General features: G+C 36.8%; 1 protein-coding gene across 1 annotated transcript in view; it reads right to left on the reverse strand.

Annotated features, from left to right (window-relative positions):
• The window catches only part of PIK3C3 (phosphatidylinositol 3-kinase catalytic subunit type 3), a 93105-nt gene that overhangs the window by 10821 nt on the left and 67601 nt on the right, over positions 1-14683 (reverse strand). The window contains exons 13-15 of the mRNA XM_081801331.1: positions 10231-10298; positions 3592-3697; positions 1757-1873 (exon numbers count right to left, since the gene is read on the reverse strand). Of these exons, the coding sequence (XP_081657457.1) occupies positions 1757-1873; positions 3592-3697; positions 10231-10298 (291 nt within the window). The remainder of the gene's footprint in view (positions 1-1756; positions 1874-3591; positions 3698-10230; positions 10299-14683) is intronic.

A 14683-nucleotide genomic window follows, 5' to 3' on the forward strand; every position in this document is an offset into this window, starting at 1 on the left:
GGAAAAATGACATATGAAGGGCGCCTGGGTGGCTCAGTTGGTTAAGCGACTGCCTTCGGCTCAGGTCATGATCCTGGAGTCCCGGGATCGAGTCCCGCATCGGGCTCCCTGCTCGGCGGGGAGTCTGCTTCTCCCTCTGACCCTCCCCCCTCTCATGTGCTCTCTCTCATTCCCTCTCTCTCAAATAAATAAATAAAATCTTTAAAAAAAAAAATGACATATGAAGAACAGATACTCATCTACTGTCATCCCGTAGAAGCCTTACTTGAGAGAAAGATCCATGTACTAGCCATTAGAACAGATGCAAAGCCAGCGCTATTACTAACAACTAATTCTGCCACCCTGGGCAAGTCACATTGGACTTTCATTTTCTCAGAGTAATTCCAGTCTCCACAATCTGTAGAGGTCCTTTACACATCAAACACATTATATGCAAGGATGCTAAAATTCTAAAATGAGACCCAATAAAGCATTTTAGATTAAAAATATGGACTGAGGGGGCGCCTGGGTGGCTCAGTCGTTAAGCGTCTGCCGTAGGTTCAGGTCATGATCCCAGGGTCCTGGGATCGAGCCCCGCATCGGGCTCCCTGCTCCGCGGGGAGCCTGCTTCTCCCTCTCCCACTCCCCCTGCTTGTGTTCCCCCTCTTGCTGTGTCTCTCTTTGTCAAATAAATAAATAAAATCTTTAAAAAAAATAAAAATATGGACTGAGAATGCCTGGGAATAAACCCCAACTGTAATACTTACTAGCTAAGGATGCTGGACAAATTACTTAACCCCTCAAACCCTCATACACTGTTGGTGGGAATGCAAGCTGGTGCAGCCACTCTGGAAAACAGTATGGAGATTCCTCAAAAAGTTGAAAATAGAGCTACCCTACAACCCAGCAATTGCACTATTAGGTATTTATCCAAAGGATACAAATATAGTGATTCAAAGAGGCATATGCATCCCAATGTTTATAGCAGCAATGTCCGCAATAGCCAAACTATGGAAAGAGCCCAGATGTCCATCAACAGATAAATGGATAAAGAAGATGTGGTATATATATATATACACATGGAATATTACTCAGCCATTGAAAAGAATGAAATGTTGCCATTTGCAACAACATGGATGGAACTAGAGGGTATTAGGCTAAGCAAAATAAGTCAGAGAAAGACAAATACCATATGATTTCACTCATATGTGAAATTTTAAGAAACAAAACAGATAAACACAGGGAAGGGAAGGAAAAATGAGATGGAAATAGAGAGGGAGGCAAACCATAAGAGAAGCTGAACTCCAGGAAACTGAGGGTTGCTGAAGGGGAGGGGGGTCAGGGGATGGGGTAACTGGGTGATGGGCATTAAGGAGGGCACTTGATGTAATGAGCACTGGGTGTTATATGCAACTGATGAATCACTAAATTCTACCCCTGAAACTAATAATACAGTATATGTTAACTAAATTGAATTTAAATAAAGAATTTTTAAAAAATTATTTAACCTCTCTACCCCCACTTTTTCTTATAATTGAGATAATAATAGCATCTAACATAGAGTTGTTGTGAGAATTAAATCAATATATATATGTATATGTATAAATTCATAAGACAGGATCCTGTACATAATCAGTGCTTATAAATCTTCCTATTGCTATAATTACATAAGAATTTCATAAAATATATCAACCCAGAGAGACAGTACCAAAACTCAGTATTTTATGATACTGCAACATCATTAGTCAAAAACAAAAAGCAAAGCCCACAGGTTTACCTTTTTCTTACGATTTCCGCTTTCACGCTGCACTGCCTTCATTAGATGCACCAGCCGATCTACAAACGTCTGCTGTGCAGCCAGCAAAGAACGCATAACTCTGACAGACTTATCACCCTGAAGGGATTCAAAGGAAAGGAAAATTAGTTCTGTGTAGCATAATGATCAGGGTTTCTTTAATAGCATGGGTGATCTTTATTTATTCTTCTAATAGCTACAAACTTCAATACAAAGTGAAATTGAAAAAGATTAATTATCTTGATTCAGAGATAATGAGAAAGCTTCTAGCTTATTTAAACACTGCCAACTCTTCCACAGTTGAAAATTATCTGAGTCTTCAGCGAACACTAATCTATCAAAAACAGCACTTTTTTTTTCACATACAACCATGTGATCAGAGAGAATCCGTTCACCAAAATGCATTCACTCTTGACTCAATAAATAACTGGAAGCCTATGATGTCTTCAGAAATGCAGAGGCATATGGCAGAAACAATATCATCTTCAAGGAACTAAAAATCTACTGAAAAAAAAAGAAAAGCACTCAAATAGCAACATAATGCATGCTTGCTTAGTAAAATATAAGTCATAAAAATTAAATGCCATAAAGTCTTATGTAGTGAATTCCCAGTTCATAAAATATTATAAAATACATTTTCTCGGGGCACCTGGGTGGCTCAGTTGGTTAAGCGACTGCCTTTGGCTCGGGTCATGGTCCCAGGGTCCTGGGATCGAGCCCCGCATTGGGCTCCCTGCTTGGTGGGAAGCCTGCTTCTCCCTCTCCCACTCCCCCTGCTTGTGTTACCTCTCTCACTATCTCTCTCTGTCAATTAAATAAATAAAATCTTTAAAAAAAAAAAAAATACATTTTCTCATTTAATCTTCCCAGTTACACTGATAAGGGTGGCTAGGCAACTGTTATAATTCTCATTTTAAAGGTGAGGAAATTTAAGCTCAGAGAAAGTGAAATTTCTTCACAGGATGACAAAAGCTGTAAGTGACAGAACTGAGGTTAGAAGAGAAGACCAACTACTTTATCTGCCAATAGGTGAATGAAGAGAATGAGCTCTGAGAACTATAGAAAAGTTTAGTCTCCAAGATCTCAGTAAGACGGGACTTAAATTTGTAAGAACATGAAACATGTTCATCTGCAGCTGCAGAAAAAAGATGCTATGAAGTCAACTATTTCTGTAGCAAATCACAGATCAGTGCTGTGAGGGTTCTCACTGCCCGTGCACCCTCTGCTGGCTGAACCGTGCCACAGCACTTTAAGAATTACAACACCTAAGAGGAGAAAATGGTTTTACATAGATTCTAAAAACTGTTTAAGAAGCAAAAATACAAGTTATGTAGTAAGTACCTGCAATATGAGCATTGTCAGATTTCTGAAAATGTACCTAGTCTTGATAAACAAAATAGAAGAGAGGGAAATAAAAAAAGCAAAGCTTTGGAATTTGTTCCATATATAGGTTTATTTCATTAAATCAGAGGTCAACAAACTTCCTATAAAGGGCCAAAGAATAAATACTTTAGGTCTTGTTGGCCATACGGTTTCCATTTCAACTATTCAACTACTACTGCAGTGCATACGTGACCATAAACATATAAAAACAAATGAACAGGACCATGTTCCAATAAAATTTTACGTAGGAACATTGAAATTTGACTTTCACATAATTTTCCTATGTCACAAGATATTCTTCTTCTTTTTATTTTTTTTTTAACCATTTAAAAACATAAAAACCACTCTTAGCTCATGGGACATACCAAAACAGGCAACAGGCCAGATCTGGCCCATGCCCGGTGTTTTTGCCAACCCCCACATGAAATGGTTACCTTCAACAATGCTTGGCTGAATCGTCTCATTACATTCAAGTACATCTCATGGGTCTTTGGGTCTCTTTGCTGAGTGTCTTGATCTTCACATTCCACTATCACATACCTTAAAAATATGTTAAGTCACTCATAAGAGGTGAAATGAGAGTCAGATTCATTTTGTAAATATTTCTACTTCTCCACTCAACCAGGTTAGTTCACATCTGCAAAACTAAATTAATGGAAGCAATGAAACACATTTTTCAATGTGTTTAAAAGTGGAAAATTAGGGCACATACACAATCATTTATAAAAAGGTAAATTAATAATAATAATGCCTTAATTTGTATAATATCCTAGATACACTAAAAAGTTTGGCATCAAAAGAAGCATTTTCTCCTAATACTTTATGAGGTACATATAGCATTACCATCTTCAGAAATCATCTAAGCTCACATATCTACCAAGTAACTCACAAACAATATTTTCAAAATCTATGTAATCCTCTTCTAAGACTCTCTTACTCTGAAAACTTCTCTGAAGCTACTTCTCATTAATATACCTCTGCAAAATGAATACAATTTTAAATTTATTTTTCCCATCCAATCTCCCCATTTCTCAAAAATCCATATATAATCTTCCATTTATGTATCATAAAATTGTGGTTTTAAAGGGTTAAAGAGATTTTAAATATATTCTTAAACCTGAACTGCTTATACAATTACCAAATCTTATAGCCAATGATTTGAATTAGATTCTAGAGGCCAATGTTCTCTAACTGTTCTGATAGGAACAAGCCATACTAACAAACACATTTTATATCACAACTCAGGACATATAGCCACATGTGTGCACACAGATGCCCCAAAGTAAAAAAGCTTCACAAAACAATAGTCTATTATATGTTAATATTTGCTACTCTGTTCTTTCTTCACACAACAAATACTAGATTGTGAACCTGTAAATGGATTTCAGTGGATCATGACATGTAGTTTGAAAAACACAGATCTATCTAGACCAACTTGCTTGTTTCATCAATAGTGAAACTTAAGAGGGGTTGTGTCTTGCCCACAGTACAATCATTAGTTGATTGTAGACCTGAAATCAGAGCCCAGGACGTTGGGCTCCTGGGTCAGGACCCTTTCTGCCTGCTAAGCCTACCCTCACACTATTTTATCTTTAAAAATCACAGGAAACTTTTCAACTCCCTAATCTGATAGTGTTTTTCAAATCTCAAGTCACAGCCACTTATTTTCTTTTATATTATTTCCAGGAAAAAGTACAGTCTGCCAGGAGAAGGTGAAGGTCATGAGAGCAGAAAGCTTACCTGTCTTGTTTACACTATACCCTCAGCACTTCCAGGCCTGGCTCATAATACTCAGCAGGTTATTGCTGAATGAATGAATGACTCAAATCTCATAGATCTAGCCATTATCTCAATGCTAATTCTCAAATATGAATACATATATCCTTTTTATCACACCAAAAGTCTGATTTTGCACTTCTTTGCATGTCCTTTTACATTCATCCACCCTAATTTTCAAGCAGCACGCCCCCTTTCCAAGACACTGTCATTTTTAAGGGAACATGTGTAAAACTGAACTTATCACATTAAATGAGTTATCTTCTATCTCTATTGAATCTACCAATATTCCAGTCATTTGGGCTGGGAATTCTCTTGTAGCGGGGTTTGTAAACTAAAGTTTTCTCAAAAGTCAGTCAGGAAACAAATGTTTGAATCACCTGAATACAAAAAAAGAGAAGTGAGGCAGTAGCCAGATCAGAGAACATAAGCTCTACCTAAAATCATCACTGGCACTTTGTGTTTACTTTGCGGTCCATGTGAGTTCCCATTCCCCTTCTTCAAACACTGGTACTCAATCCGTCACCAGACTCTGTTGATTTTTTTGTCCTACAAAATGCCTCTTATCATGGTTCTGTACTACTAGCTAGCCAGCAGATATCTCTCCCCTGGCCTCTCCAACTCTAAAAAGAAACCCATTATTGCTCAATATAATCATCCTAATTTTTTTTTTCCTTTAAACTAGCTTCATAATGTCCCACCTCTATTAACAAAAACACCAATGGTTCTCTCTTATCTACCAGTTTAACACAGATTTTGTGGCCACAGCATCAGGTTCAAACTTCCACTATCCTCAATTTACACACGCACACTGCAGTCAGGTCAGACCCCTAACCACTCCTAGTATGTGCATCCACTTGGTACTTCTGCTCAGGTTGCAGTAATGTCCAGAAATACCTTCCCATCTCCATCTTTCCATATTCTACTCACCCTTCAAGTACAGGACACATTTTCTCTCTTCCAGGAAGTCTTCAAAGACCCTGACAAGTCCCTCCTCCTCTGACTTCCTAGAATAGGCCTAGCCTCTCAGACAACTTGTGCTCATATCACCAAACTGTTTCATGTGTTTAACTCTTAGTTCCCTTCATAGGTTACAGAGAAACCGATGCCACAGGCCACAACTTAAAACTTTTCAGTAGCCCCTGACATACCCATAATAGTCTTATACACAGAAATATTTTAAGGGCTCATAAAAGTAAAAGCCTTCCTCTCCTGACTTCCAGTACAATGGTTTACTATGATACTAGCAGCTGTTTAAAGTCCTAGGATTGTATAGCCTAGAATTCTCTGTAAAGTGGAATGAAGAACTGAACCATGACACTATTTCCACCGTATCATGTTCCCAACAGGAGTTCTAAGCCAAAATTTCAAGAAGGCCCTCCTGAATCTTGAATCAAGAAAGCCTTCTAGAGTGGCGCCTGGGTGGCTCAACTGGTTAAGCATCCAGCTCTTGATTTCGGCTCAGGTCATGATCTCAGAGTTGTGAGATCAAGTCCTGCACATCGGGCTCTGCACTGGGCATGGAACCTGCTTAAGATTCTCTCTCTTCCTCTCCCTCTCTAAAAAAAAAAAAAAAAAAAAGGAAGAAAGCAAGCAAGCAAGCCAGCCTTCTAGAGCTACAGGATACATATGACTATTTAAAATAGGATTAATTAAAATTAAATAAAAATTAAAAATTCAGTTTTTCACTCACACATTCTACATTTCAGGTGCTCAGTAGCCATATGTGCAACATTATGGATAATTTCCATCACTGCAGAAAGTTTCACTGGACAACTCTATTCTAGATAAATAAGCTAAGAACAGTTAAGAGAAACTCTTATTTCCTATTTGCAGTATTCCAGAATGTTTGGTCATTTCAGGATACCACCCAGGAATGTTAAATAGACAGTGATTCTAAACTATAAAACTGTCAATATACAGTCCTTTTCAAATCCTATTCAGACCTTTCCATCCTTTAAAGTTCTTGACTATCCCCATTACCTTAGTATATTGTCTTTTTCTGTGTGTTTACATAGAAATTCATTTCTAAATGAGTAATACAGATGACCAGAACATGTAGGATCCCCTGCTTTTGTTCAGATCTCCCTGACCACCAAGTAAACACAATGGTCACAGCTATTTCCTATGACTGAGGGTCTACACTGATGATCATGATAAAGGTAAAAAAATCTTCCAAACCGAAGTTCTGCTACAAAAAGAAAAGTCCATCTAAAATACAAATGACAACGTCATCTCCAAATATGAAGGCCAAATTTAGATCAAGACTAAATGACCTAGATTTGAATCATTTCTGAATTCTCAGTTCACAGCAGTAAGTAGATTCTACAAAGCACTCTAAGGTATTCCCTTGAAACCTATCATCTTCAAGTAGAAATGCAGACAAAACTGTCCAGGTACCCATTGTAAGATGACATCAGTGGGCTACCTGCTTCCCAGCAATTTTGTTTTGTGGGGTAAATAACCTTTATTACCTTGAAAGGTCTTAAAAGTTATAGAAAAACATGTCAAAGCATCCAAAGTTTACTTTCAATTTCAACATACTGGAATAGCTATAAAATAAAAAACTGGAACGATTTATAGGTCCTGATACCCAACACTTTACAGACTGGAGACTATAACTCCCCTCTGTGGCTTAAAATGTTGACACTATTCATTTTAAAAGGATTGTCTGCACAACTATAGGCCCCTAAGGATTCAGCCATAGCAGGAATCCCATTTAAATCACTGGAAAGGGAACAAATAAAAAAGGAAATTCAAAAGGTTCAGAAGGAAATAGCACAATCAATTAAAATTTTTATTTTAATACATTTGTTAAAATAAGAGTACGCTTAGAGCGAGAGGCCTTTAAATTGTTACATTTGATTAATATTTTTATACTACTCTGTCCATGTTCAAAGGAAATGAATGATCATTTAAAACCAACTACTGAAATTATTTTCCATATTTTCACCCGACAATCACAAAAGCAGTGTCTACTAACTTCAGAAGCCCACATCAATAGCTTTTTTCTCCCCATGAATATTTCTGAAAATGTAATATGCAGACTGTAAATACAGGAAAAACAATTACTCCTCAGAGAAGGAGCAGACATAGCACATGCTATTGCTTCAATGAATCAGAGATATAGCGGGAAAACACAAATCAAATCTAAGTTTGACGGAATGCTTTTAAGACTGGGAGTTGGAGCTGCACTTTGTTTATTGTCTGTGGAGAAAACAAAGCACTCTTTCTGAATGGAAAACTGTTGCCTTGCTGGAAATTGCTCATCTAATAGGTTTCCTACTGTTTAGCTGCTTTTACAATGGTGTGAAAACTCTTCCTACTTGAAATAAGAAATCAAGGGTTCTATCACAACTAATTTCAGATTTTACAATGAAATCTGGTCTATAGTCAAATCTGAAGAATACATAATTTCAAAACACCACATAATCAGTATATGCACACATAGCTCTTACAACAGTGACTACTCTAGACTATAAATTCTGAGCCAGAGAAAACTTTTCATGAATACTGCAAGAAAATAAAAATACCTATAAAGGAATTCTCAGTAAATGATTTAAAATATATATAAAATCTTAATTTTAAAATACCTAAGAAGCTTACATGCTGAGTGCTATATTTTTTTTTATTTCCTTTTAAATATTTACTTAGACGTTCATGAGGAAATTTTCCATAACACCAGTGAATAGATATACACTTAAGAATTCAGACTGGAATATGGAGAACATTAAGAAGCAAGAGATTACATTAAAAGGAAATAGTAGCTATTTGGTATTATGAGAATTGCCAAGTAAACTTTTCAAAGGAAAAGAGCGATTAACAACTAGCCAAAACATTCTGTGGCTATTTTTCAAGGACATACTAACATTTACTGTGAGAGAAATGTAGTTTTATGAATATTATATTAAACTGCTAAAATAAAAATAAAGAGGTTTTTCTTTCTATTACTAGGACCAACAGGAAAAAAAAAATTACAGGTTCCAAAGCGGTGGGGGGAAAAACGACAGATTTAGTTAAGATTGTTGATAGCAGTGAAGAAATTCACTGTAAAGGGAACCATAAAGGTTGAAACTAAACAATTATTTACCGCATATGTACATTAACAGACAGCTGTGTTTGTTAAAGAACTTCTCTGGTTTAGTTGCATATTTCTTGGCTACAAGGGCAGTGTCCAGAAAACTGTTACATTTGGAGAGTGGGAGAATGAAATTAACAATTGATTTGACCTACAGGACAGTTTTCCAAACTCAGTCTAAAACAAGACAGTACTTTGTTTAATTTCTTCATGGAAAGCAAAATGCCTCATTGTACTTCAAAAATAATGAGCTTTCAGAATGGATATCAATTCATTTCTATTGTTTAAGTAAACCCAATAAATGAGGCAGTATTTTAGATCAGAAACAATTTCCACGGTTAAATACTATCAAGTATGTCAATAGGTTTAAAAATGTTTCTGAACATACAGAGGCTTCAGGTAGGGTTTGCCCAGCTGGCTCGGCCCTTTGTTTGCTCTACAAAACTGGAGAAGGCTCTCTTGTCTAGTGTTTAATCCTAGTGCTTTCTTTTATTGAACCAAAATATTGCTCACTGTGGCTTAAGCTACTTGTCCTTTACACCTAAATATTCTGTGACGGATACAGGGAGCCAGGCTTCATACTCCTTGTGTCTCAGGAAGTCAGTCAGCCTTTCTATGGCCTTAGCTGCTCTTCCCTTCACCTCACTCAGGAAACCTGTCTCATGTAAAACAGAGATACTTCTACTTGCCCCATTTAACTTCATGGGGACAAGGGAGAAAAGGTCACTGAAAGTATTCTGTAAATAGCAAAGTGCTAAATAAACGATCTAATTCTAACTGAGGTGCCACCAAGTTTGCCTCTGCCTCAGTTTCCTCATCCATGAGAGAAGTACCTTCAAATTCCAGCTTCCTGTTTTTGCATGATTCCAATGCTGTGGTAAATAATGTGAAAATACACACTCTCGAAGGATTGTGAGGAATCATACTAACACTACTTAAATAGCATAAGAGGCAAATAGATATCAAACTGCAAAACCTATTACCTTACCCAGTTTTATCTTAGATCCTGGAACGTCAGTGAAGGGAAGAGAAACAGTAGTGCTAACAAGCATTTCCATGAACACAGTTGTAAAGAAATACAGCCAGGTAGATGCAAATACTACATTTAGGCTTTTGATGACTTCTCATCCCTTATTTTAAATTGCCTTTACGTTTATAGTATGGGAAAAAATAGTCCTAACCAGTAATCAGAAAATAAAAAGAAAGCTATTTCACATACCAGTATAAATAATTAGCCAGTGTTGAGTTTTTGCAGGCTCTTGATATCAAGAAGGTGCAGAGATCTTGCTGAAAGAATTAAAAGAAATGTATATTTATTACCATCTGCTTTAACAAGGGGGAAAAGAAGAGAGTCTACATTTGTCTATCAGCTTTCATCTATATATCTCTTGTCACAGATCATATTTTTACACATCCATGTATCCCTCCATCCTCCCGTCCAATACTTATTCTAAATTAGGCAATATATGAGAAGCTAACGACACCATGGTTCACAGAGTTACTTGTCCTACTGAAGTTTAACATTTAGTGGAGAAGAGAGACATCAAAGAAATTCATAGAAATAATTTAGATCAGGAAGTCACAAAAGGCAGCAATGGGGATATGATATCAGGCAAGACCAAAATGACACTATGGACAGAGGCCCTAAACTTGACTGTTCAAGAAATTTTAAAAAGGCCGAGCATAGCTAAAATTCGGTGAACATGAAAGTAAAGGAGGCTAAAAAGGTAGGCAAAGCCCAATTGTGCAAGACCTTTAAGGTCACACTATTGCGTATGGATTTTGTTTGCAAAGCAATGGATACTGCATAAAAGATCTTAAGCAGGGGAGTGAGATGATCTGATTTCCATTTTATGAAAACGACTCCAGCTGCTCTGAGAAGTAGAGGCCTGAGATCAGTTAGAAGTGATCAGTTATACAGGAGTATAAGAGTGAACCGTAGGAGCAGAGACAGAGAGAAATAGACAGATTTTTAAAACATTTGGGAAGTATAATTAATAAGACTTGCTGATGGAAAGGAGGGAAGAAGGAAAGAAAGGAATTGCCAGTAACTCCCAAATTTATGGATTTAGCAAATGGGTTGATTTGCTACGTCACAGATGGAAATTCCAACTGAGGAACAGGCTGGAGTGTGGGGAGAGAATTGTATTTTGAAATATTAACTTTGAAATGCCTGTCAGATATACAATGGAGATCAATAGGGTTTTGGATATATGAATTTAGAACTCAGATGAGAGAACTGTACGAGACATATAAATTTGAGTTTATCAGTACAGCCTGGGGCAAGAGTATAAATTGAGAATAGAAGAGGACCTTGAGGAACATTAAGATGTCAGGCTGCAGAGAAAGTGCTGACAAAGGAAACTGAGAAGGCATAGCCAGAGAGCTGGAGAGGAAAACACAGGTCGTACGGTAACATCTAGACCATGAGAAGAGTCCTTCAAGAAGGGAGCCATTTACTTTGCTGAATACTGCAAACAGGAACTTAGAAGTATACATAATCATAAACATTAAAGTTATTTTCTACTTTAGCAAAGTAAGTTTTGAGTTAACAATGGGAAGCAAAGGCCAGAATGATGTGGATTAAAGACTGGGGAAAAAAAAAAAAGGAAGAAGAGTCAGTATGTACAAACAACTCCTTTTAGAAGCCTGATCTTATTTAAAGGGAAGTAAGAAGATAAGGTGCTGTTTCAAAGGATGTGGTGTCAAGGGAGAATTTTTGTTTTGTTCTGTTTCGTTTCTGAATTTTTCAGATGGGAGATACTGACATACTTGAGTATTTCTACCAGGAAAAGAAGAGAACATATCTTTGAAGGGAGTTATATTTCTTCTGTATAAGAAAACAGAAGGCCAGAATGAAAAAGGATTCACCTCTGTAAATCTGGTGATGGGAAATTGAGACCATTCTTACCTAGTGACTTCTATTTGTTTCCACTAAGTATGAAGCAGGGCATGAAGAATAGAAGAGAGAAAGTACGGAAGAGCCACTGCAGAGCAGGGAGAGCAGCCCACCCAGAGAAATATAAGATGGCAGACAGTGTTGTGTCCGCCTGGTGTCAGTGCTCATGAATTCACAGTGATGCCAACATGACAGGCTACGTGCTTTTCTTCAGCAATATTCAGGCACAGAGCAATTAGGTAATTAATTAGGCTTATCAAGGGTAGAGATTTTACCAGGGGAACTGAAAGTACTAATAAAAGAATGATTATAATGCTGAGCCATGGGATTAAAGCTATATTCAGAGGAAAGCAAATACTGAAGGGGGTTGATGAACAAAGAAAGGGGTAGAGATCAATGGATTAGAAGATTCTATGTGGTGGGGGTAGCTCAGAAAGTAAGCTAAAGTAATAAAAGGTTGTTATCACAAAGCAGATATACCAGTGCTTTCAGAAGTGGCAAGAATCTTATCTCTAATTTTAGAGCTAAAGATTTTAAATGTGCAACATTTAAAAACCCAGCAGGGAAATGCCTCAATCAGAAAGCCATAATAATGAATCCATGAATTTAACAGGTAGAATCTAAGCCTAAAGTTTATCTTTGACTTTATGAGAAGGATATTATGCTTTTATATAATTTTATATATATTATATATATTTAAATAGAAAACACAGATTGCATTTGATTCTTTTTTTTTTTTCACTAAAGAACTATTTACAGAGCACAGGCAGGGAAGAATTAAATTTAAAAACATTTGTGAGGGGAGCCTGGGTGGTTCAGTCAGTTGAGCATCTGACTTTACCTCAGGTCATGATCTCAGGGTCCTGGGACTGAACCCCACATCGGGCTACCCACACAGCAGGGAATCTGTTTCTCCGTCTCCCTTTGCCTCTCCCCCTACTCATGCTCCCTCTTTCACTCTAATAAATAAATAAAATCTTTTAAAAAATAAAAATATATGTGAAACAAGAAACCTGTACTATAAATTTTTAAACTCAATTTGGGTGAGCAATTTATAAAATTTTAAAACAACTAGAAGAAAAAAATGTGCTTTAGGAAAAAAGAAAATGATCTCATATTGAAGGTCAGAGATATAAAAAGAAATGGTAAATACCTCTAAATAGTTACTGATTGTATACAATAATAATATTATCTAATTAGGGAGTTAAATTAAGTCACTGGGTAAAAGTGACATACAAGTAAAGAGGTATACTGTTTTGGAGAAGGATAATACTTCTTATGCCAAACTTAAAGGAGGGATGTTAAAATATCTAGCATAGCCAGTAAAAGAATTGATAGAGACAATATAACCTCCAAGCTGAGGAGGGAGACAAAGGATAGGGAGGGGACCTAGCCAAATACAGGCAAAGGAAAAATTGTATAAGAATAGAAAGTACCACCACTTATGACGATGAAATCAATCCAAGTATAGCTCTAATCACAATAAAAATGGGGGAAAAGTTCCAGTTAAAAGACAATAGTGTTAAGCTGTATTAAAAAACGTAATCTAGCTATATGATGTTTTCCAGAGATAAACCTAAATATAAGGCCCCAGAAATACTGAAATGAAAGGACTAAAAAGTATACCAGTGAATACTAACCAAGACAAAATTCTATTATTATCAGACAAAACAGACTTTAAAGCAAAAAATATGACTCGACATAATGAAGGTTACTAATAAACAGTGATAAAAGATTCAATTTACTTGAATGCACCTAATAAAATAGTTTCAAAATATTTAAAGCAAACATCAACAGAAAAAGGAGAAACCGACAATTCCACCATCATACAGGGAGAATTTTACCCTAATTCTTAAGAGATCAAGTGCAGAAAAACATCAGGAAAGGGTTCATTTACACAGTGAACAAGCTTGCCCTAGTGACATACATACAATGGTGTACCCAACAATTGGGGAATATATCTTTTTTTCAAATGCCCAGGGAATTTATGGAAAATGACCATATTTGAGCAATGAGACTCGAGTGTCTATCTTCTTTCTAATGTTTGGCCATACATGCATAGTGGTTTCCTAAAACTCCAAGAACAGGGAAAGGAAAGGGGAAGAAAGTGAGACAATCCTCAGGTGTCAGAGAGGAGACAAGAATATTGGTATCTGCAGTGATAAGCGGGGGAATTTCAGCTTGGTCGAATGCCACCTGACATGTCCAAACACTGAATTGTTTACAGGTCTCTTAAAGGTGATGACTGCTGGTACAGTATTATTATTACTCTGCTGGGGGCAGTGAGGAAGGGGGAGGCGGAAAAAAATACTCAAAATGAGTCCCAGTGCTTTCTGAGATAGCTTGAATTACCTAAACTCTTTATAGAACTATTCAGCTGAGAAAAGACAAAATGGCTTAATCATTGAGTAATAATAACAGGTTCAACAGTCACAAGAGAAATATCAGAAATATATAAAAACTATTTTTATTCTTAGTCTAAAAGTTCTGAGTCATAGTGTGTAAAACTGTATTCTGAATATAACATTCAGAATCCAATCACTTCAAACAATCTTCAGTGTAAACTACCCTAGTTGAAGCCACCAACAAGTCTCACGTGGATTATTTCAACAGCTTCCAAGTAAAAGTCACTTGATAACATGGCCTCCAAGACCCTGCTTGACTCCTGCTCTTTCTCTGACTCATTCTTTAACCATGCTCCCTTCCGCTCACTCCCCAGAGCCAGGCATCCTCTGCTGTTCCTCACACTTAAGCTCTGGTCCTCAAGCCTCTA

This window comes from Leptonychotes weddellii, chromosome 13 (assembly GCF_054177405.1).
Source record: "Leptonychotes weddellii isolate Sample4059 chromosome 13, ASM5417740v2, whole genome shotgun sequence".
Classification (NCBI taxonomy): domain Eukaryota; kingdom Metazoa; phylum Chordata; class Mammalia; order Carnivora; family Phocidae; genus Leptonychotes; species Leptonychotes weddellii.